Here is a 25351-nt window from a genome sequence, read left to right as displayed (position 1 = left end):
CAAGACCCTTAAAGTCTGTTGAAAAACATGAGTTTATAGTGATACAGAAAATAAAACAAAACCCTCTGGTCAATCAACCTATTTTGAATTATTTTGAAAACTGTTAGATATGGGAAATGAATGAAGAATTTATCCTGCCCTTGTAACACAAAATAAACCTCAGGGCAACCAAGTAGTTGATTATGGAAAACTTCTTTTTATATAAATATTCTAATTAATAAGTAAGTAAGGAAGGTTAGAATTGTAACAGCACCCACGTTTGGTAACTTTTAATAAAACAGTGCACTTAGGCGGTCATCATGAGCAGCTGCTAACACCATAAAAAGAGACAGTCAGCTACTGTCTACTGATTTCACCACCGTCGACAGCACCTCTACAAAATATGCTTGCAAAAAGAGAAAATTGACTTGAATCTGATCAGTCCCTACGGTTGGGGTCAGCAGGCTTTTCACGTAGAGGGCCACATGATAACTGTTTTTGGCTTTGCAGGCTATACCATCTCTGTTGCAGCCAGGCACCTCTGCTCGGCTCCCTGTCATAGCACAAATGCACCCACAGACAAAACAAAAAGTGTGGCCAGGTCTGGCCCATGGGCCGTAGCTTGCAGACCCCTGCTCTAGCTCTAACGGTTTGCAGGAGGGACAGAAGACAGAGGAACTTGTTGAACAGCATCACATTAATGCAGTTAGTAAAATCTACCCTGGAGAAACTCTACAGGGCAAATAACCTGGTTTCTTCAACACAAAAATTCCAAGGGAAAAAAAAATGAAGCAACTAGGAGATGAAAAACAAAACAAAACAAAACAAAGGCAGGAGGTGTAACCAGTTGCAATGTATGGAGCTCACTTAGATTCTAATTCAAATATACTATAGAAAAAAGAAGACAATTAGAAAAAACATGAACCTGGACTAGATACTTAACGTGTTAAGGAGTTATTTTGCGGTGTGATAATGATGTTATGGATATATATATTTGAAATCCTTAGGCTTAGACTATATGTTGAAATTATTTTGAATTATATGATGTCTACAGTTAACTTCAAAATCATCTTTGATTTGAGTAGAAATAAACCAAGGCATGAGTTGATAATTGCTTTTTCTGTATGTTGAATATGGGCAGAGTATTAAATATTTGCATGTATTTGATAACTCCCATGATATAATGTTTTTAAAAATACACATTTTATAAAACATGATCACTTTAAACCTTTTATAGACAATGAGAGGGGATGGAAAACTTTTCCTTCATTAGACGCTTCTGTGTCCTCCCAAAATAGGTGTGCACCCTCCAGCTATGAATGGACCCAGAAGACTCTTTCCAGTGGTTTTTCCTACCAAACTGTCTGCCTACAACTTATTTATTTTGCTACATAGAGCAGACTAGTGTTATATTATTTATCGTTTGTTCATGTACTATATGTAAACTATTTTAGTTCATAAAAAGGAGAATTTGTTAGGTCGAAAATGAGCTTCATGTTTTGTGACTGTCTATCCTGGTCTCCACTGTTCAGTTGTTCAGCACCGGTTCCAGGCTAAGGGGTCTGGTCACAGGTGCTCAAGCAGCCTGGAGAGGTGATGGCAGTGGCGGCTATGGTGGGGTGTGAAGCAGCAGCAGGGAGCAGCGGGAGCAAGGCACGCTGGGAAGTGGGTGCGCCACCCATAAGGGGTGGCGGCTGTGCAGAACGTTTGCCGTGGGGGTGAGGGCCCAGTAGTACCAGAACTTTTATTCCTTTTCATTTTTCCTGAGAATAACCCTAATCCAGACTTGTGACTTTTTTGACTTTTAGTTGCTAAAATTATTTTTAGAACACTCTGTATTGCACAGCAAACACTTTCTGGATTAGTCCCACAGGTCAATCTCTGATTTTGTGTCTACCAATGAATGTAAGGCCCTAAGCTGACCCTGTGGGCACCAGGATTCTAAAGTCCCTGCTTTCTGTGAGTTTCCAGTCTACTTGGGAGGAAAGAAAACACACTTGGAAAACAACCAAAATGAGGCATGCAAATGGGAAATGCTATAGGAATCCAAAGAAGGGAATAAAGAACCCCATCTTTAACAATCAGGAAAAGTATCACACACACCGTGGAAGGAGTTGGGTAGAAGTGTGACGGTTGCTAGGTGGGGGCTAAGGGAGAGAAGCAGAGGTGCAGGCTTGGGTAAGCAAGCTCTATCAACAGAAACTATGACTCTTGAAAAAGAGAAGATTGGGTAGATTTTTGGAGACTAGTGCCCCTCCCCACCAGTGGATAATTTTTCTGAACAATGAATTGAAAACAGGTAGCAAACTGTTGAAAAGTATAGCACTGAAATTCAGCAGAGAGTTTGAGGATTTGAGCTGCGTATTTGAGCATCACCTGTGTAGAAGAGAGGGTGGACACCATTGGGTCTATAGAGAGTGGGTTCCTCTAATGTCTGCAATTGGCACGTGGTCTATTTATAAATGTTAGGGATATATTTTGAGTCTGGCATTTGCAAAACTACCATCCTATTATTTACTACGTTAAATCATGGTTAAAGCTCAAAGCAGTACCAAACTGTTTCATAAACATTCCCCATACTGGAAAGGAGAAAGGTTTGAAGTAAGAGAAACTAGAACATAGGGAAGGAGATACCCGACATTTGAAAGGATATGCCTGTGGCGATGGCTCTATTGATGGGCTTATGATCTTCCCTCCAATGACGGCCTGAGACTTACTTTTACTGTTGTGAAAACAATATTCAAGCAAACGATAATCTTCCATTTTGTTGCTATGCAGTACATTTGGGCAGCACTCATTTCTCTCTGATTTGAAAGTTTAAAAGTGTAATTTCTCTTAAAAAGGAAAATAAACAGGAGGTTTCTATGTACTTTCCATTATGGCATCTGCTTGTTCCAGAGATCAAGCATTTCAAAGCTTGAGAACTCCAACTAACTTCATGTAAGCGACTGTCTCTTTGGACCTGAGTGTGTTTCATTGTTAGGAATTATGCAGGCTTAAAGTAATTTATAGATCAACACCCCCTCTCCTGGCTACTGAACTTTGGAGAAAAATGAAAGCTTATTCTTAGACACGTATATAAGCCAGGTGAGTTTAGATGAGTGAGCATTTGGCCAAGGAGAAGTTGTGCTCAGCACATCAATCAAAAATAGCTCTGATTCCAAGTTCTGCGTAGCTCTAACACTGTCCCAGTGCACTTCTATGAAATTGTACATAGACAGCTCTCAAAAACTTCGCAAGTCCAAGAAACCCAGAAAAACACCCATAACAGCTTTCTTCCATGTCATAGTAAAACTGTTCTTTTAGCAAAAATTTATAACCAAGCAGAAGTCTTCTAAATAAGTTAGCTATTTATTTAGGAGACTGTCCTTGTGACTTTAAGACATTGGAGCTGTTAGATTTCTCATTGTCACTGATCCTTTCACCCTGTTTTTACAATGTTCTCTCTCTGTCTCTGTCTCTCTCTCTCTGTATATATATATAGATAGATAGATAGATATGGGTATATATATATAGAAAATATATATCTGTAGTATTTGAGATATATATATAGAAAATGTATATCTATATATATAGAACAGATATATATATATGTGTATATATATCTGTAGTATTTGAGATATATATATAGAAAATGTATATCTATATATATAGAACAGATATATATATATGTGTATATATATCTGTAGTATTTGAGTCTATCAACTTTAAGCTACCAGAGGCAAAACCAGTTTAATGTTCATGTCTTGTGAATCCAAATTCTGATATTTATTCAAATATTCACTAATCTAGGAGGATTTCTTTGGGGAGGCTTCAGGAATACAGATTATAGCGGGCTGAATGTAGATACCAGAATAGACTATAATGCAAGAGTCATCAACTGAGATGGATGAAGTTGGTCACTGGATTTGGCCATTTGCAACAAAGATTGTACACAATGTTTTATACTTGTGATGACTTTGTGCTATATTAAATTTTAAAGGGGATATTTATTGCCCAAAAGAAAGAAAAGGCAAGAGGGAAGAAGGAAGGGGAGAACACAATTTCTAGTTTTTAGATGAAATGAATAAAGCTTCCGCGGTCATGATTTGGATGCTCTCCAAAGTCCAGTAGGCTCCAGGAAACTCAAGGGATTGTCGTGGCATTAGAGCCAGGCCTAGGTGCCAAAGTCAAAATAGGCCACGCCGGCCAGTTGAGCCCAAGCGGGAGCAGCGTATGTAGGTCACTTACATGTTTTGAATTTAGACAGGCTGAGTTTTTACAACTGTTGTACAATTAAGCTCTGGAGAAACACGGCACATTCTAAATCTTTAGAAAAGCGCTTGTTTCACAACACATAAGAAACTTGCAGTGTCAAGTGGAATGATGGCCTCAGTGGTTCACGGTGGGGCCCTCTGTGTCGGGGAGCCGGGCAGGGAGTTGTATGTGAACCCACAGTCCTTCCTCAATGTAGTCATGGCTCTTCCCTCAGAGAGTGTCTTGAGCTGACCGTGAGGATCAGAATTAAACACAAGCATTTTCTTAGCCACACTCCATAAACACTATTTTGATGCAGTGAGAAATTAATTAATAAAAATAGAAAGTATTTACGAGCCGTCGGATCAATCTCACAAGAGTTTATTGAACATCTCCTACTCCCTAGGGTGGGATGCACAGCAAGAGCACAGAAAGGAAGGCAAGGAGACACCAAATACGGGGCCAGTTCTGCCTAACACTGTGGTTGTGCCCGTGCCTTCCCCCAGAGCACACAGAGACACGATTTCCCCCTCCCTCCAGGTCACCTGTCTCTTAGAAGGCTCCCCTTTGTTTTATTCTCTGCAGTCACCCCCAACCTCCCACACGTAACAACAGAGAGGGACACACTGACTCCACGGGAGACTTGTGCTTAGCAGGAGCTCGGGCCTCTCAGGGAAGAACTGAATTAGCAACATCACGAATGCTGCTTTTATTTCACCAGCTGCCACTGTTAAGTTCTTACTTAATGAAAGTATTTGCTTTTCCATAAATACATGTAAATTTCCTACCTCTTACTTGTCATAGCCAGAGAAAGCTTTGTGAGTGGTAATTAAGGAGGGAAGCTTCTTTAAAACAAATGACTGTAGTTGAGAACATCCATGTAAGCAACACCATCCTCAAAATTGATGAACTTACCAATTGTCCTACCCTACTGTAACTTTAAAGCAGTCGCCTAAGTTTATTTTAATTAATCATTCTTTAATTTTAAAAGCAGTGTGCTTATGGTAAAAGAATCAAGCACATGTGGTTATAAGATAATCATAGCAAGCCGAGGGATTCACTCCCGTGTTTGAAATCTTCCAGGGGTTTCTTGTGACCCTTGGAATGAAATCCCAGTGCCTTTCCAGGCTCTACAGGACCTTCCCAGATCTGAACTCTCCTTCAGCTTCACCCACCTGTCTCCCTTCTTGACTCCACGACCTTGACTTCACATCCACACTGGCCTCTAATACACCAAGTTTATTCCCACTTCAGGGCCTCGGCCCTGCTCTCCCTCTGCCCAGCGTACTGTTTACCCATCAGAGTGTGGCTGGCTCCTTCCCCCATTCAGGTCTCATCACCCACGTTCCTGCCATAGAGCTGGCTTCGTGACCACCCTATCTAATGACCACCTCTCGACCCCTCCAGCCCTTCATCCACTCACGTCCCTGTATTTTATATTGTGCCTTTTATCCTTTTCTGAAAATGCTTTATTGCTTGCTGGCTTATTTTCTGTCTCCCTTCTAGATTGTCAGCTCGGTGAGGGTGGGAGTCTTGTCCAGTTAGTTACGTCATATGCCTAGCACTTAGAAAAGGGCCCAACACACAGTGGTCCCTCAGTAAATATTGGTTTAATTGGATAAAAGGCACTTACGAGAATTAAATAATGATTAGACCAAGCATGGTGGCTCACTCCTTTAATCCCAGCACTGTGGGAGGCCGGATCACTTGAGGCAAGATATTCGAGACCAGCCTGGCAAACATGGTGAAACCTCGTCTCTACTAAAAAAAAAAAAAAACTGCCAGGCGAGTTGGCGCATACTTGTAATCCCAGATACTCAGGAAGCTGAGACGTGAGAATCACTTGAACCCTGGAGGCGGAGGTTGCAGTGAGCCAAGATTGCACCACTGCACTCCAGCCCGGGCAACAGAGTGAGACTGTCTCAAAAAAAATAAAAATAAAATAACCAAGAATTAAATACTGATTAGTATAGGACCTGGCACATTGTAAGGACCCAAGAGATGGAAGTTTGCTTCCTTTCCCTCTCCACCTCCCCAGCGTGTGTTTTGAAAACTGATTTAATTACACTGTTCTGTCTTAAATGTATTCACATGGCATTCAATTATGCTGAGGACAGTCAAGCATACCTAGGTGAGTACAAAATGGTCTCCTAGGCCAAGTACAGTGGCTCATGCCTGTAATCCCAGCACTTTGGGAGGCTGAGGCAGGCAGATCACTTGAGGTCAGGAGTTTGAGACCAGCCTGGCCAGCATGGTGAAATCTCATCTGTACTAAAAATACAAAAATTAGCCAGTCATGGTGGTTCACGCCTGTAATTCTAGCTACTCAGGGGGCTGAGGCACGAGAATTGCTTGAACCTGGGAGGCAGAGGTTGCAGTGAGCCGAGATGGCACCGCTGCACTCCAGCCTGGGCAAAAGAACGAGTCTCCATCTGGGAAAAAAAAGAAAAAAAGAAAAAAACAGAAACAAAAAAGTAGTAAAGTACCCACTTAAATATAATTTTAATTTTTTTTAACTTACTTTTTCAGGTCGTCCTTGGCGGAAGGAACCATGAACTGGCATCTCCCCCTCTTCCTCTTGGCCTCTGTGACGCTGCCCTCCATCTGCTCCCACTTCAACCCTCTGTCTCTCGAGGAACTAGGCTCCAACACGGGGATCCAGGTTTTCAATCAGATTGTCAAGTCGAGGCCTCATGACAACATCGTGATCTCTCCCCATGGGATTGCATCAGTCCTGGGGATGCTTCAGCTGGGGGCAGACGGCAGGACCAAGAAGCAGCTTGCCATGGTGATGAGATACGGCGTAAATGGTGCGTGTGCACGATTGCTCACTGGCGGGGCCTTTGCCTGAGTCTTGTGACCAGATGGTTTATGGCTTGGTTTTTGCTGACAGCCCCAAGAAGCAGAGCAGCCAGAAGAGGTTTTGCTGGTGCCACTTGGGGCTTGGGGTCAGTCTTTTCTCAAGAACTAATAGCGTGGTGCTGGCAGTTAGAACTAAACTCTGGTCCCTTTTCTGTACTTTTGGAGCTTGGGGTCTGTCACTAGGTCTCCCTTCCCAAGGCTCCAGTCCTCATCCCTGCAGGGGACACTTCCTGGCTCACCACCTCCATGGCGCCCAGGGCTGAGTTGCACTGTGGTTGTAGGTGTGCTTGTAAAGCATGTGAGAAGAGCTGGGAAGGGGTGGCTGTGGGGGGCCCAGGGGTCTTGTGGTGGTGGAGCCATCCTGGGTCCTGATTGTGGCGGTGGCCACACAAATCTACACAGACCCCCCTCCCCAAGCCTACAACAGGAGTATATGGAAAATGAGTGAAGTCTGAATGCACCCTGTGGACTGACCTGATGGAAATTTCCTGATGCAACGACAGTACCATTGGGAAGACTGGGTGAAAGGCACGTGGGACTTCCCTGCATATTGTTTTGCCATTTCCTATAAATCTATAATTATTTCAAAATATAAAGCTAAGCAAAGACTTGGAACCAACCCACATGCCCATCAATGATAGATGGGATAAAGAAAATATGGCACATATATACTGTGGAATACTATGCAGCCATAAAAAAGAGTGAGTTCATGTCCTTTGCAGGGACATGGATGAAGCTGGAAACCATCATTCTCAGCAAAGTAACCCAAGAACAGAAAACCAAACACTGCATGTTCTCACTCATAAGTGGGAGTTGACCAATGAGAACACATGGACACAGGGAGGGGAACGTCACGCACTGGGGCCTGTCGAGGGATGGGGGCAAGGGGAGGGAAAGCATTAGGACAAATACCTAATGCATGTGGGGCTTAAAACCTAGATGACAGGTTGATGGGTGCAGCAGAGCACCATGGCACATGTATACCTATGTAACAAACCTGCACGTTCTGCACATGTATCCCAGAGCTTAAAGAAAAAATATAGATAGATAGATAGATAGATAGATAGATAGATAGATAGATAGATAGATAGATATGTAGCGAGAGAGAGAGCTAAAAAATTGTTTTAAAGTAAGGCCCAGTGAAAAAGGTTTAGTTTGATTTAACGAAAAACCTTTCTTAAATGACCCGTTTAACTGCACGAGCTTCATCCTCTGGCACTGTTTTGCTTCAGCTGAGGGGTCTTGCCCAGAGGCGTGTCCTGCCTGCTGTCTCCCTGACTGCAGCACGCAGTGGAGCAGGACTGGCTCCCCCACTCTTCCGGGCCACCAACACCCTCTGCGACCTTGCAAAAGTCACATTCACATCTAGGTCTGCTTACTTCATTGGAAACAAGGGAGTCTTCCCGTGTTCTTCCACCCAGGCTGGCCTGAAAGTTCTGAGAATCTTGACTGCACTGGCATCATCAGCTGGAGAGTAAGATCAGGGAGGTGGCGGTTTGTGTCCTTCAGTGCCTTGCTCTGCACCCACCTCCGACTCTGCTCAGCGTGGCCTCCAGGGCTGCCAGCACCAAATGCCTAATCTCACCGCTCTGTTGATGCAGCATTACACTTCACATGAGTTTGCAGTTTGTTCACCTGTTGGAAGCATAGAAGGACTAAATACTTGGAACACACTGTTCTGCCCCTTGCTTGGAAGTTCAGAAAACTCTTGGTGATTTATAACTTTGTGGCGAATCACTGCTAAAATTTATGGCCTTTCCTAGTGTGATCCAGGCCGTGTCAGCCGAGACAATTCCAAAATAGCAACTGGACTTTTGTTGTTTGTCTTAATGCTGAGCCACACAATTTTAAGCCATTATTTCTGAAGTTCTAACAATATTGGCCTGTTGGCCATCCACCAGTGCCTCACCCCTACTCCAAAAGGGTCAGGAGCTGGCAGTTGGCCTTGGAAGTGTCTTTCAGCCTCTAAAGCCTGCCGTTTTCTTACTTGTAGAATGGGCCTGCACCGTAGAGCAATTGTAAGGTGTGGTCATGAGCGTCTAAGAGAGGGCCATGCACTTTGTAAAGCCCTACACGCGCCCCTCTTTGTGGGCCCTGAGAAGACTGCCCCACCCTGTGTAAAGGGTCTGAAGAGCATGTACATTCAGAGTGACAAATTGGCTCTTTAGGGGACCATCAAGGTGACTCTGGCAGGATGTTTTAGGACAATGTCATTTTGAAGAGACCCCAAGCGATGAAGAAGGATCTGTAATTTGAGCTCTCTGTAGAAACACATTGCATCCTTATAACTTATTGGCCTCTTTTTCACCCTCTCAAACTAAATGGAGCATGTATGAATGGCTCATGTAAAATAAAGCTTATATTGCCATAAAATTAATCTCCTTACTCTTTGAGCTTGATACCGAGTAAAAACCACATTGTTCTGGATGGTGGCACATGGTAATTTTTTATAGTCTTTCTAACGCTTATTTTACTCATTTTTTTTCCAAAATAGAAAAAACGAAATTATATTGTTAAATCTTTGGCAAGAAAGGAAGTCACACTTAATAATGTTAGACAAGAAAGAGAGAAAGAATTAGGAAGTTCGCTTTGATTTATTCCCCCTTGGCTATAGAACTGAGGACTGTACCAGCGTTCATACTGATCTGGTGCCCAAAAAGGCTACCATGAGAATGAGGTCTGCATTGGGAAGGTGGCGAGAACACCTGGAATATCCCTGTTTTGATGCAGAAGCACAATTGATATTTGAGAGCTTCGGTGGTTAGATTTTAACCCCATTCTCTCCTTTTCTTAAGAAATAGACCCCTGAGAGGACAGAGACTTAGTTTCTTGCTACTCATAGCTATCCTGTTTGTACTGTTCTTTTATTTTTATTTTTGAGACAAGGTCTTGCTTAGTCTTGCATGCAGGGGCGCGATCATGGCTTACTGCAGCCTTGACTTCCTGGGCTCCAGCGATCCTTCCACCTCAGCCTCCTCAAGTAGTTGGTATCACAGGTGTGCTACCATGTCCAGTTAATTTTGTATTTTTGGTAGAGACAGGGTTTTGTTATATTACCCAGGTTGGTCTTAAACTCCAGAGCTCAAGCAATCCATCCACCTCAGCCTCTTAAATTGCTGGGATTACCGGTGTGAGCCACTGCATCTGGCCTGTACTCTTCTTACTTGCTGCAATATAAAAGATTTTTAAAACTTTTCTAGATTCTTATGGAAATACTGCTGTATTTTCTGGTTTCTCTTTTAGGAGTTGGTAAGATATTAAAGAAGATCAACAAGGCCATCGTCTCCAAGAAGAATAAAGACATTGTGACAGTGGCTAACGCCGTGTTTGTTAAGAATGCCTCTGAAATCGAAGTGCCTTTTATTACAAGGAACAAAGATGTGTTCCAATGTGAGGTCCGGAATGTGAATTTTGAGGATCCAGCCTCTGCCTGTGATGCCATCAATGCATGGGTTAAAAACGAAACTAGAGGTGAGTGGCCACCATATGTCCTATGATTGCATAGTTTGTGAATGAAAGCATGAGTTAGACTCCAGGGTTCAAAGTGGTGTCTGCAAGTGCAATCCAATGGCCTGTCGGTTGAGAAACTCCTGGATCCAGGGAAGCTCTGTTCGGTCTCCCACCTTCCCCTTCAATCTGCCATCGCTCACTGTGCTCCTGGGAGGTTTTTCTGCTATAGTTTGGGCAACAGAACAGAATCCAGCCCCTCCACTGTCTCCTCTCCTTGCCATGTCTGGTCTCCAGCGTCCTTGCCCACAGGCTCTTGTCAATTTGGAAGGTTTTCTTGCTCATTCCTTCCTGTTTTTGCATCTGCCTCTCCCTTTACCTGGAATGTCCTCCTCATCCTTCCAGATGGATTGATCCCTTTGCCTTCCAGGCCTCTTGCTTCTGCCATTGCCAAAGACATGGGTACCCTGTTGTCCGTTATGATTGGCACACGATTACAACTTTTACACACCCCTCCATTACAGCCCTTTCCACTTCTCAAAATGATTACGCATTTGTAGGTGTCTCTTCTCCCATTAAATAAAGTACAGTCTAATGTTGGTGTTTTAAAACTTAATTTGTAGGCCAGGCACAGTGGCTTTTGCCAGTAATCCCAGCACTTTGTGAGGCCGAGGTGGGTGGATCACCTGAGGTCAAGAGTTCGAGACCAGCCCGGCCAACATGGTTTATCCCGTTTCTACTAAAAATACAACAATAAGCCAGACATGGTAGCGGGCACCTGTAATCCCAGCTACTTGGGAGGCTGAGGCAGGAGAATCGCTTGAACCGAGGAGGCGGAGATTGCAATGAGCTGAGATTGCACCCCGGCACTCCAGCCTGGGTGACAGAATGAGACTCTGTCTAAAACAACAACAACAAAAACAAACAAACAAAAACCTTTATTTGTAACCTGGAGGTCCAGGTGGAGACATGCAGGAGGAGCTGTAGGTCTGAAACAACAGGAGAATGTGAAGCCTGGGAGTACAGACTTGGGACCCTTTTTCCTTTTTTCCTTTTTTTTTTTGGAGACAGGGTCTCGCTCTATCTCTTATGCCAGAGCGCAATGATGCAATCATAGCTCACTGCAGCCTCAACCTCCTGGGCTCAAGTAATCCTCCCACCTCAGCCTTTGCAGTAGCTGGAACTACAGGTGTGCACCACCACGCCTGGCTAATTTTTTTTTATTTTTTGAAGAGACAGGGTCTCACCGTGTTGCCCATGCTGGTCTCGAACTCTTGGGTTCAAGCAGTCCTCTCGCCTCAGCCTCCCAGAGTGCTGGGATTACAGGCATGAGCTCCCGTGCCTGGCCATAGAGCCTTTTTTCATAGAAGAGAGAGAGTCTATAGGGAGAAGAAGCCCAAAGACGAAGCCTAGGGAAACTGTGGCCTTTCAGGGTGTGTTTCTTAAAGTGTGGTTACTGGTGTCCCTGCAGCAGAATTATCTGGGCTGTGTGTTGAGAAGGCAGATCCCTGGAGCCCAGCCCACTGCTGGGCTGGAATTGGAATTGGAATCTCCGAGGGAGTGGCTGGCAACTCCCAGTCTGCCTCTGCCTCCCATCACCATTCTTACACACCCAAATGTTGGAGACCCATTAGCCGAACTAGTGAAGGGGTGGACAAAGAAGGCTCAGGGAGGGTGGAGGAGACCCCAGGTGACTTGGGTAAATTCGTAGCATCCCTTCTTAGTGGGGCCTGGACCATGCAGTCTGGGTATCCTTCCTAAAACCATAAACCATCAGGAGGCCAGCTCATATGAGGGTGTTCAGTGGAGTTTCCAGGTGTCTGGCATCTGTAGGCTTGTGAGGAGTGGTCAGAAGCAGACACCCTCAGGACTGGTTCTTGGTCCCGACTCTGTGGCTGGAGCTGTGTGACTGTGACATGTCATTTTGTCCTCTTAGCCACTGCCTTGATCTGTAGAATGGTAACATTAAACCACATTAGTTAGACCATGTGACAGTCTTCAGAGCACCTGGAGAAAACCCCCACGTGTGCTGGGAAGAAGCATGGAGACTCCTGTAGCGCTTTGCAGCCTTGTCAGCCCTAACTCCCCTGTTTGTAACAAATATTTTTAATACTCTCTTTACTATTCTGAAATGAAATTCATACATCATATTACCCTATGCGCACACACACATTTTTAAAAATTTGAGACAGTGCCAAACTGTAATACAAAGGAAAACAAAAGAAATGTATATATGTAGTTCAATAGGTAAACCCTTCGGTACAACTACACTCAAATACAAAATAAAGTAGTCAGAGTCTCAGAATAATTGTGAATAGACAGCTATAAAAGCAGACAGAGACAGGCATGTTGTACTGGTGACTCATAAACATGAACTTTGTTGCTATTGCTGATGCAGTTTTTTCTGTAACGGCGCAAGACTCTTGATAAATTTCCGAACAAAGCACAGGTTCTGCTTGATTTGCATGGGAGTCACATTCCTGGCAAATTCAGCATACATGAAAAGGATGCAAAAAAAACAAAACAAAACAAAAAACCACCCTGTGTTTACACACGAAAAAGAACAAGGTTCTGGGCTCGGATAATTATAAGTAGGTGTCCTACCAATGCAGAGATCCGGTGGAGTATTTAAAAGCCATGGGAGAAGCAGCACAATTCTTCACTGGATGGGACTCTTTTGAACATTGCAGGACAGATAGCATTTCTGGCCACTGACCACTGCCCACTCAATTAAAAACATCCCTGCCAATTTCCAAACTGCCTTTACCTGGGGGTGAACTGCCCCTACTGAAAGGTACATGACCACATGGTAGAGCTCAGAAGCGACTTGGAGCTCAACTGTCTGTGTCCAGAAGATTGCTGTGTCTGTCTCATGGAAATGATAGTTCCTTCCCTACAGAGAGTGGGAGAGCCCAACACACAGGCCTTTCGCAGTACATTAGGGATGGGTCTGGCCTGTTGGCCTCTGCAGCCTCAGCGTCTTATCCCTGTACTCTATGTTGCAGCCACACATGCCTCTTCCCAGTCCCCTTACTCACCATCCTGTCTCCTGTTGGAGAACCCCACACATACAGTCCTGCTGCCTACAGTGCTTTCTCTTCCTCTTCCCTGGTTAAGGTTGACTCGTTTCTCTACCATCCAACGAGTGGCAGGCATGAACATTTAAAGCACACATTCTGAATTTGAATCTCGGTTCTGCCACATACTACCTGTATAACCTCGGGCAAGTTATTTAACCTTCCTGTGCATCAGCATTCTCATCTGTAAAATGGAGAGATGTAATAGTTATACCTATTAGAATAATTCTAACAATATTAAGGCTGGTGTGATGATATGAATAATACATATAAAGCATTTAGCAAAGGGCCCTGCACTTAGTAAATGTTCAACCAGTGTGAGCTGTTTTTATAGCCGTTATCTGAAGTCCCATCCATCTCAGACCTCGCCGACTAGGTCAGGTCACCCTCTTCTTATCCCTCCATAGCCTTGAGTAATTCCACTTTAAGGTATGTATTAAAATTGCAGCTGTATACTTTTCCAAGTTATTTATGTCAGCCTGCACCTCTCTCCAATTCATAGCTTTTGAGGCCAGATTTTCTTCTCAGTTTCTTATTTAAGAGAGTACCAGGCACGTGGTAGGTAGGTAGGTATCCAAGGACAGACAGATGGATGGATGGATGGATGGGTGGATGGATGAATGAATGGATGGATGGATGGATGATAGATGTCTATCTGTGGCAGTTACTGATGGCAGGTTTCCATGTGCCTCTTTGCCTCTAAACTATGCATTTTCTTTTTATTTTTTCATGTCCCCATATTGTATCTTAGTCCTCCCAGGGGCAATTGGAGGCATTATTTGTCTCTCTAAAAAGGGGCTAAGAACATTTCTTCAGACACTTATTGAGCACTGCCTGTATGCTCAGTGTAGTGCTAGGAGTAAGCAAAAAGTGAACGGCAGAGTCTCATGCAGGTCTCAGTGTAGTTGGGGGAGACAGACACATTAAAATTGGCTAGAATAAAATACTGCAGGTGTCATGGTGGGGCCAGGCACTGGGCTTTACAGAAATCGAGAGCAGAGGCATCTCTTAGGAGGTGACGAGGATGATCAGACAAGATTTAGAAGTCCAGGGGACCATTGAGTTAAGGGCAAGTAGGAATTGAACTTGGTAATGTTCCCAGCAGAGGCAAGAAACAACATTCACTATTGGGAAGTCAATTACGAGCTTGCTAGTGGGATGTCATAAAGTTCTAACTTCGTTCCCACAGGACAGAGTGTGTTTGCAGCCAGCCTTGTGCTGAGTTGAATGATGGCTGTTTATGGCTTAGGTATTTTCCTTCCTTGTCCTGACTTAAGGCAGCGTTGGTGCCCCCTTGTGGAAGTAGTGAGTGGTAATGAAACTGTCTTAGCAGCACACTGTGGGAAACGTCAGTGTTTATTTCCCATGACTTATGTAAACACTTGTTTATTGTACATCAGAATCCTCTTGAGTTTCATTTAAAAGGACTTAATGCTCTCACCCCTGAATTAGATATTCTCCCTTCTTCAAAAGCTGTTGGTTTTACTCTCACCGTGTAAAGTAGTATAACTTGCATTTATAGTATGCATTTATACACATACACACACACACATATATCTGAGCTAATAATGCAGTGAACTAAGTTTTAATAGCTTTGGGCATTAGTGATCCCTATTTAAAAACACACACACATACAGACCCACACTTAACACAACTGAGCTTTCAAAGACCTCAGAATAATTGTGAAGCTACCTGTATAATAACTGTATAATAAAAAGAAGCTAACTGGAAGACCAAACCTTCAACCACAGGTAGCGTTTTGGAAGACTCTTTCAGCCACGGGTAGCATTTTGGAAGCATCCTGAAATGATAAGAGTTGTGTTCACTTCTTCACTTCTGATACAAGATGGACCATTCCCAACGTCTTGTAAAGAGCATTTTCCTTTAAAAGTAGGAGTTCTAGGACAGGCCTTATTTTTTCCTGTCTTTTTAAAGATATACTATTTTATATTGTGTTTTTTTAGAGACAGGGTCTCATTCTGTCACCCAGGCTGGAGTACAGTAGTGCAATCATAACTCAACACAGCCTCGAACTCCTGGGCTCAGGCGACCCACCCACCTCAGCCTCCCAAGTAGCTGGGATTACAGGTGCATGCCACCATACCCAGCTGGCTAATATGTTTTTAATTTTTACTTTTTGTAGAGATGGGGTCTAGTTCTGTTTCCCAGGCTGGTCTCAAACTCCTAACCTCAAGTGATCCTCCCTCCTCGGCCTCCCAAAGTGCTGGGATTACAGGCATAAACCACTGTGCCTGGGCTGTATTTTATTTTTCATTGACCCATAACAATTGTACACATATGGTGTACAGTGGTAATGCTTTGATACATGTATACAATGTGTAATGATCAAATTAGAGTAATTAACATTTCAGTTACCTCAAACATTTCTCATTTATTTCTGGTGAGAACATTCAAATTCCTCTCTTCTATTGCCTATAATATTAGCACCTTGCTTCATGCCTGATCCATAAACAAAGACACTAATTTTTTGTTTCCATTCTTCTTTAAGCAGTTATGAGGCCTTGTGATATCCAGAGATTCCAAAATAATAATTGACTTTTCTAAAATCTTAAGAGAAATGAAGCATTCACCCTTAATAACATACAGGCTGAAGTGTTTATTTTTGACTGGGATTGAATTAAACCAAGTGGAGCAAAACAGAACAAAATTGCTTATCTTGTACTGACCAGAAACCCTTACTACCATTTATTGGCAAAAAAAAAAAAAAAAAAAAGGAAAAAGAAACCATTCATTATTAAATATAGCTTATTTGTATGAGTAAGATTTTTTTAAAAGGATGGACTTGCAGGGAATTGATAATAAAAGAATTCCTTGATGAAAAGTTTCGTAACCCCTAGCTAAGGATTTCTAAAGTCTTTTCTGTTTCTCTTTTAACTTCTTTTTAACTTTAATATTTAGTGGGGGAGGGGGAACCTAGAAAGTACAAAAGGGTAGTTTTAGAAGATTCTCTTTAACATTCCTTAAAAATACTTTGATTTTTCATTCTACTTGATGACAGCTGCCATTTGCCCTCAAGCCGGCCACCAGTCCTGAGGTTATTTTTCCCTTGTTTGTTCTTTGGCTTCACAGATATGATTGACAATCTGCTGTCCCCAGATCTTATTGATGGTGTGCTCACCAGACTGGTCCTCGTCAATGCGGTGTATTTCAAGGGTCTGTGGAAATCACGGTTCCAACCTGAGAACACAAAGAAACGCACTTTCGTGGCAGCTGACGGGAAATCCTATCAAGTGCCAATGCTGGCCCAGCTCTCCGTGTTCCGGTGTGGTGAGTTCATGCTTGGCGAGGCCTGTTCTAGGATACGCCGGTGGCAGAAAGGCCCTTGAGTGTTTTAACTTAATTCAAGAGCAAATCTAACTTTTCATCTTTTAAAAAAGTGGGAAACAGAGCAGGGTGCTGAGAGGCAGGATTTTTATAAAGCTCACGTAAATCTGTGTTATGTACAAAGGTTACTATGCATAGCATAATATGCATAATGTATGCATATGTTATGTACAAAAAGTATTAATGCATGGCATGTGTAGGCTTTTTGGTTGAAAACTTAAAGACGAAAGGACAATTCATGAAATAAGTATAAGTGAGCAGTAAACATATGAAGGTATCAGCAACTCATTAGCAGTCTTAAATTACCAAATTAAAAATTAGATTTCTTTTTTATTTAGCAGATTGGCAAAAATTAGAAAGATTGATAAAATCCCTTGGTGGCTTTGGTGGGGAAGAAGCAGGACCTTTGGGCACTGTTTGTGGCAGGGATCTGTGGTCTGAGGACTTCCTCGGGGTCCTGGCTCCGGCAGTCCCACTCCAGGGAATCTATACTCTGAACATAAGCACACACTGACAAATAAATATAAGCCAAATACAAATATACAGTGGAACGTATATGTGATCATGAGACTTAGATTTATATAAGTGGAAGGATTATGCAATATATGGTTGATTTCAGAAAACGAGATATAGAACAGCAGATGTCAATCTCACTTATGTAAAATTCTTTCTTTATATTCACATGTCTATAGAGATAGGTCTCAGAGGATGTTCAGTAAAAAATGTGAATGGTAGGATTTCAGAAAAATTGTTTCTGAATTTGAAAAAAAAAGTAGTTTGAGGTAGAGTCTCAGTGTGTCGCCCAGCTAGACTATGGTGGCACAAACATGGCTCACCGCAGCCTTGACCTCTTGAACTCAAGCGGTCCTCCCACCTGAGCCTCTCATGTAGCTGGCACCACAGGCATGCACCACCATGGCCAGCTAATTTACTTTTTGTACAAATGGGGTTTTGCCTTGTTGCCCAGGCTAGTCTTGAACTTCTGGGCCTAAGTGATCCACCTGCCTTGGCCTCTCAAACTGCTGGGATTACAGGCATGAGCCACCGCACCAGGCTCAAATGAACTTCTAAAATCACTTTGCCTGGGATATGAGCAGGTGGCCATGCTAGCGTTTCAATGAAGTGATTTTATTTTAGGTCAATCTTTTGTACACACTTTACAGTCCATAAAAAAATAAAATAAAAAGTGAGGGGACCCTCATTTACTGTATGTTTCTTTTGCTGAAAAAAAAAACCAAGTTAATAGTTCAAGATTAAAGTGCAAGGATTCCATTAACATTCCTATGGAAGATTTCAAAATGTTTGTTTTTACAGAAATGTAACATGCATTTCTTGAGTAGACAGGCTATTCCCAGAGAGTTACATGTCACGGTAGCTCTTCGTCTGGAAGCTGATTTGCCTAGGATACATGTGTGTTTTATAGAAAGTAATGCACAAATACATTCTTATTGCCAAAGATTTAAACCCTACAGAACCCCCACAGTGTGTTGGTGTCTTCCCTCCACTTTCCCTGATTCATGCCTCACTTCTTCACCCGCTTCCACCCTGCCCTGGGCCCCCTTGCTCTCTGGCTTCTTGCTGGGTTGGCTGGTGGGAGCTGGCAGGCGATAGGAAGGACAGAGGAGAAAGGAGTCAGGGCATTTACTTCCCAGGCCTCCGCTTACGGAGTCATGGGCCAGCTGCATTCCTCTACCAAAGGTTTCAGCTTCTACCAGGGGATGTGCCCAAGAGCTCTTTCTCATTGGGTCACCTCCCCCTCTTCCTCCCTCCCAGCCCAAGGCTAGCCATGGTGCCCACCATTTCTTGTCCAGGGTACTGTCCATCATGTTTCTCTGTATCCTGTCTATGCTTTACAAGTGGTCCTTCATCACATGTTGCCTAAATGGCCCAATTTGATGTCTTATCTGTTTACTCTCTGCCCTGACTGATCTGTACCTAATTTGGACCAGAATAAGAAAGTCCCCTGCTCACTCCTGTTCTCATTCCCTCACGAGTAAACCCGGCGAACGGCTTAGCTCACCCTTCTCCATGCCTGTCATCGGGTTTCACTGAGGAACCTGGAACTGGACGCGACTCTGTTCTGGGTCACGCAGCAGAGCGTGAGAGTATCATAAGTTCCCTGTTTTCTTGCTTTGGCCAAAACCCAGCTTATCATGATAAGACAGGGAAGGATTGTCTTGATAGGGCTGTGAAGAAAGTACTGCCATTTACGGTGGCCCCAGGTGGCTGTTCGTTTCCATTTCCACAGACTGTCATTTTCTGCCTGTTTCCTCACTCTGACCTACAGGAGTGGCCTGGCTCGAACTGCTCTGTCCAAACTCACAGGGCCCAGGGTGCCACCTGTCGGATGCTTCCTGGGCCTCAGCCATGCCTCACTATTCCGGGTCACTTTGCCAAAACATTGTCATTCAGTTTATCTGCCTTCTTGACTGTTTTCCCCAAGATATCATCAAGGGCTCTGAGATATTTGCTTGATCACAAAAGGAGAGTAAAAACTAAGAAGAAGAAAACCTTTCTGATTTATGCTCCATAAAGTAGAAGCACTTCAAGGGTAGAAACTTTTCTATTAAGAAAAAAAGAAGCCTTAAAATCATTTTTAGTAGAATTCTATTTCATGCTCATTGCAAAATCCTCAGTATACCTCAATATATAATACATGTGGCAGAAAGTAAAAGTTCCCCTAAAATCCTGTTTCCTTGGATAAAAATTCCTATTAAGTATCAAGTATATCATTTAAGAACCTTTCTAGGGATATGTAAAATATGTCTATGAAACTTTTTGCATACATAGGATTGTACTGTAATTTCTATTCTATAATCTGCTTTCATTAGACAGTGAACAACTTTTTGTGCCAATTCATAAGGATTTACTTGATTCTTTTATCAGCCACGTAATATTCCATAATATAAATGTATCATAATATCCTATGGAAGGCCATTTGCTTTTTTTCTATGATAGCATTGCAGTGAGTATTCTTGTACATAAAATTTTCAATACTTGCATCAGTAAATTTCTACAGGTAATTTCCTGGAATAGGAATGAATGGCATAGGAATCTCCAAGTCAGTTGTTACAAATGTTTTATGGTTATGAATTTAGACATTTGATACTTTATTTTGGAAAAAAGCCCACAAAGAATAACATTTATATTTCCATCTTCTTTTCTCCTGAGTTTCCAGCTCATACCTGTCTGTTCACATTATGTCTTAACTTGGTTACCTACTGAATTCTAGTTGCATAGATGAAACTCATTTATGCCAGGCACTGTGGCACACACCTGTAATTCCAGCACTTTGGGAAGCTGAGGCAGGAGGATCGCTTGAACCCGGGAGTTCAAGATGAGCCTCGGGAACAGAGTGAGACCCTGTCTCTACAAAAAAATGTTTAAAAATTAGCCAGGCATGGTGGTGCTCACCTGTGGTCCCAGCTGCTCGGGAGTGTGAGGTGGGGGGATCACTTGAGCCCAGAATGTTGAGGTGGCAGTGAGCCCTGATCACATCACTGCTTTCCAGCCTGGGGAACAGAGCAAGACCCTGTCTCAATAAATAAATATACGTATTGCCCTTGCCCATTTAGTTCTCAACCCACAGTTCCTTAGCAGCAAATGGCACCAATACTCACCCAGTTGCTTACGCCACCCCTCCTTCCCCAGCTACACTCCCCGAACTCCCTTTGGACTCCAGCCTAGAATGTGGAGTGCTGCACATGGCAGGGCATTTTGCTGTTGTTTTTCCAAAATGTCCATTTCAATTTCTACTAAAGTACAGTCTAAAAAGTTTCTTAAGTTCTCAGGAAATCCGTATTTACTTGTAGTAGAAGGTAATTAGAGGGACTTTCATCTATGAAGGTTTTCTGATATTAAATATTTAAGATACCCTCCCTGATTTTACAGGCTGAGTTCCTAACATTTCAGTGAGCCTAGTTACGTCTTCCCTAGTAGCACTTAAAGTGGAAATCGGATTACTTCAGGGGCTTTCTGGAAAAACTGGGTCACCCAAAACACCACTTAGAGAAAGTTCTAAATCTCCTCCACATTTTTAATACTTGATTCTTCCCTTATTATCTCCCACCATTCATCTAAGAGAAAATCCTTATTTTCTCTTTTTCATCTCTGCTCCTTTTCAGAGTTAATCAACATATTATACTTACGTTTTTATACACTGCAGAAATGATCCTTGTTAAAGAATACTCAGTCTGCCTCCAGAGGTTAAAGACTAGAGAGCATCGGGTAGGGGATTTTAAAGGGAAAAGCTCTGGGACGACGAGAGGCTCCCTGCTCCGACACAAGGCTCCCAAGTCCCCTTCCTTACTTGATTCATTCTGCTTGGGAGTTATGCTTTTATCAGCTACGTAATATGCCACGTGGTTTACCTGGGTGGGCCAATTTTGTGTTTAGACTGTGAGCAGGGACCTCGCATTGCAAGAAGCGAGGTATTTTACACAGCTTCTTACATCAATAGATGGCAGTTTTTGCTGTGGCCCAGCTTATGCTGAGTTCTTTGTATGTGTTGTCTCTGAATGTTCCCAGCTCTGTAAAGTAGGTGCCATTATTATAGCTTTTTACAGATAAAGAAACTTAAGACTTGGAGTCAAGGAACTTGCCAAAGTCTCAGAGCTAGTGTGCTGCAGGTGCAGGATTTGAATACAGGTCTTATAACCCCAGATCTCGTGGCCTTGGCACGCGCCCTCTATAAAAGGATGCAGTACTTGAGTGACCAGGGAGACAGAAAAGGTGTTATTTTATCTACCAGCTCCTCAAGGCACCAAATAAAGGTAAGCATGGATATGTCTGATGCACCCTGGCTACCACTGGTCATCAGCTTCTGTGGTCAGAAGCAGAAAGAGTGGGGGGAACTCAGTCATCAAGCAGAGGTGACTGGATGCAGAATGGTTCACGGTTATTAGTGTTACTCGTCAGTTAATGATGGATCCAGCCAAGGATGGACTAACTGGTGAAGCTAGATGATATCTCTCCTCCCTCAAACACATTCCAGCTCATAACTTTTCATTATTCATTACTTCGATCCTTCTTAACAGAATAGTAAACATTTCTAGAAGCAGTTAACACCTCCAGGTCCTTATTTCATGCCCTGGAGCAATCACTTATTAACCACTTCCCAAATTTCACAGTTTCAGAAAATTAGCTCTGCCAGAAGAGGGACTTAATGTTTCCTTCAAGGATTAAAGAGCTCATTAGGAAGTGATTTTTTTCTCACTTTCCCATTGATTTTTCTGTTTCTGCTGAGACCATTTTGTTATGCAGGCTGAGAGTAAAGACGAAGAATCCTCTCTTTCATTCTTAGGTTGCCGCAAGACAGAAGCCAGGCTCGGGTGAGAGTTCGAAGCACAGGGGAGCTGAGGCGGGCTGCACCTGGGTTACTGAACAGTAAATGCAGTGTGCTAGGACCAGGAGACCCCCAGTTCCTCTGCCAGTTGTCTATGCTGTTTCTTCCTTAGGGAAAAACTGTAGTGTCATCCTGTAGTGCCATATATTCTAATAGCCTCACTATTTTTATCATATTTCAGTATTCATCAAGTTCACTCTCTTTCCCTCCCTTGGTGTCTTTCTCTTCGTCTCTCCCTCTGTCCATCCCTCCCAACCCTGTTCTGTGGAGAACTGGCATATTGAAGTTCCCTGTCTTAAAAAGCAGTGATTGGCACATGTCATCTCCAAAGAAAAGATCAGTGAAAATCATGCGGGAAACTTGCTTTCTCTCTTCTTGTTTGCTGAACTCCCTAGGATGTGGAATCTCTTTTGTCTGTAGAGCATCTTGTAGGTAGACTGCTCTCCAAATAACATTTGAGAAATGCTGGCTTACATTATTCTTGGGTTTTCATTATTAAGTAGAAGTACCATAAAATATCTAAAACCCCAATGGTGGTTCCTGGAACGGGTGAAGAGTGAATAGGGCGGGGTGGTGAAGTAGGAGGAAGACAATCCTTGGTCTCTAAACCTCCACATGAGCATCAGCTGTTTATGGTACTGCAGGGACTTTTTGACATACGTCATTGTATTTAAAAGACTGAAAACACGCCTGTGCCATCATCGTATGGATGAAAGTGCAGTGAAGTTCCATAGAACTCCGTGTGCTTTCGTCAGGAGCTTCATTTTAGTTATTTATTTAGCTGGAAGTTCATGAAGACCAAAGCAGCCAGTTTTTCTGTTATACCCTAAGAGTTAGACTCTCCTGGCTCCTCACTTCTTAGCCATGCATCCTTTGGAGGTTACTTCATTTCTCTAAAGGTGGCTTCCTCAATTGCAAAATAGCGCTTCTTATGCCTACCCCACGAGGTGCTGTAGATCCTCAGCCTGTTGCAGGATTGAGATGGGCCTGGCACAGAGTGGGCCCTGTGGATGCTGTGTATCCCTCTCTCTCTTCACATGCACATGTAGGCTTATCCAAAATGAGGACTATAGAAAATAAAATTGCACCATGTTGGGATTCCTGCTCAATGGGTAAATTTTAGCTGGTCTTGTCCCCAAAACAGCAAAATGGGTAATTATGTGAGATAATGGATATGTTAATTTGCTTTACCATAGTAACTATTTTACTATCTGTACGTATCCCATAACGTCATATTGTGTACCTTAATATACACAATACAGTTTATTAAAAAAAAACAAAAAACTAAAAACAAAAAGGAATGATTCTAAGGCAGCTTGAATGTATTCTTTTATTCATGTAAGGGTCAACTTCTTGCAAAGCACTGAATTTTAAGCACTTTATGATTTAGTTAAATTCTCCTCAACAGAATTAAAGTGATTTCAGTGATACCCAAAGGCATTCTGTCTAGACTGAAGAAAGGAGAATTCTTCACCGGGAAAGGAGGAAATAATTGTCCTTATCTTTGTCCTTCTAAGGAAGCTATTTGTGGAAAAGGGAAGTTCTCCAACTGAGTTGCTCTCTGAAGCTATCCCGGTGACCAGCAAGCACTCATGCCGCTTCTAGAAGTCAACAAGGATACACTGAACCTGCTTCTGATTTCTTTAGGGTCGACAAGTGCCCCCAATGATTTATGGTACAACTTCATTGAACTGCCCTACCACGGGGAAAGCATCAGCATGCTGATTGCACTGCCGACCGAGAGCTCCACTCCGCTGTCTGCCATCATCCCACACATCAGCACCAAGACCATAGACAGCTGGATGAGCATCATGGTGCCCAAGAGGGTGCAGGTGATCCTGCCCAAGTAAGTGGCCCCTTCCCCTCAAAGAAAACAGTGGCATTGTTCAATCAGCAGCTGTTATGTCGGACACCAGACAACATGAGGTGAAAATATGGCACATCATGAAGCCTGTTCTGTTCTGCAGAAATTTCATGGTGAGATTACAAGGCCGTGCTTTTCTAAATGCCTTTATTCAATGCCTGTGCTTCCTGTATGGTAAGATGTGGATCATAAGAAAGGAGAGAGGGCAACCTTGGTCTCTAAACCTTCACATGAGCATAAGCTCTTCAGGGTACTGCAGGGGCTTTTTGACATATCTCATTGTATTTAAAAGACTGAAAATATGTGTGTCATCATAGTATGGATGAAAGTACAGTGAAGTTTAATAGAACTCCATGTGCTTTCATAAGGAGCTTCATTTTAGTTATTTATTTATTTAGCTAGAAGTTCATGAAGACCACGGCAGCCAGTTTTTCTATTATACCTTAAGAGTAAGAGAGAGATGGAATTTGAGCTGTTATGACTTGAAGCCACGGGAAAAGTAACCCCAAATCCTGTATGAATCTTCATGTTCTAACAGGTCAGAGAATGCTTTGTCCACAACTGTGAAGAAGCAATGAACGTTGTTCCGTTTCTATGAACTTTTCAACATTGCTGCCTTCCCACCATCCAGAGCTTTTAACAACCCAGGTCTTGGTGGTAGTGGAGAGTTCTAATAGCTTTTGATTCTTTGGTCACCGAGTTAAGTAATCAGAGTAACACATTCACAATAAGTGTTACTAATCCTCTCAAGATTTTTATTTTTATTTTTGTTTTTTGGTAAAATAAGCCTTCAAGTAGGCAATGCTTGATATAAATAAATAAATAAGATGGTGGCATCATAGGTCTCAGTGGGTGAAGAACAGGTTCTTAACCATTATAGCCCATCTGTGGTGAGAATCTGCCCACCTCTCCTTGGTGCTCTTCCACAGGATGAGATCAAATCTGATAAAGCATCCTCTGATGATAGTAACTGACATTTACACATCTATATCCATATATCCCCAAGGCCAGGTAGTTCACAAATATTCAGGAAACCTATGTTATACCCAAATATAATACCATGTCACCTATGCCTAATCTTTGCTCCTGTTTTAATAGTAAAATACTTTCAGAATCTCAAAAGGGGCTGGGCACGGTGGCTCACGCCTGTAATCCTAACACTTTGGGAGGCCAAGGCAGGCGGATCACGAGGTCAGG

The 25351-nt window shown here is 42.8% G+C and overlaps 1 protein-coding gene across 2 annotated transcripts in view; it reads left to right on the top strand.

Annotated features, from left to right (window-relative positions):
• The window catches only part of SERPINE2 (serpin peptidase inhibitor, clade E (nexin, plasminogen activator inhibitor type 1), member 2), a 65258-nt gene that overhangs the window by 31554 nt on the left and 8353 nt on the right, over nucleotides 1–25351 (top strand). For both annotated transcript variants that reach the window (XM_011951924.1, XM_011951925.1), the window contains 4 exons: nucleotides 6745–7025; nucleotides 10321–10548; nucleotides 16692–16889; nucleotides 23938–24136. In XM_011951924.1, coding sequence (XP_011807314.1) covers nucleotides 6745–7025; nucleotides 10321–10548; nucleotides 16692–16889; nucleotides 23938–24136 — 906 coding nt within the window. The remainder of the gene's footprint in view (nucleotides 1–6744; nucleotides 7026–10320; nucleotides 10549–16691; nucleotides 16890–23937; nucleotides 24137–25351) is intronic.

Source organism: Colobus angolensis, unplaced genomic scaffold (assembly GCF_000951035.1).
Source record: "Colobus angolensis palliatus isolate OR3802 unplaced genomic scaffold, Cang.pa_1.0 Scaffold33, whole genome shotgun sequence".
Lineage (NCBI taxonomy): Eukaryota > Metazoa > Chordata > Mammalia > Primates > Cercopithecidae > Colobus > Colobus angolensis.
This window is presented reverse-complemented; position numbering and strand designations above follow the sequence as displayed.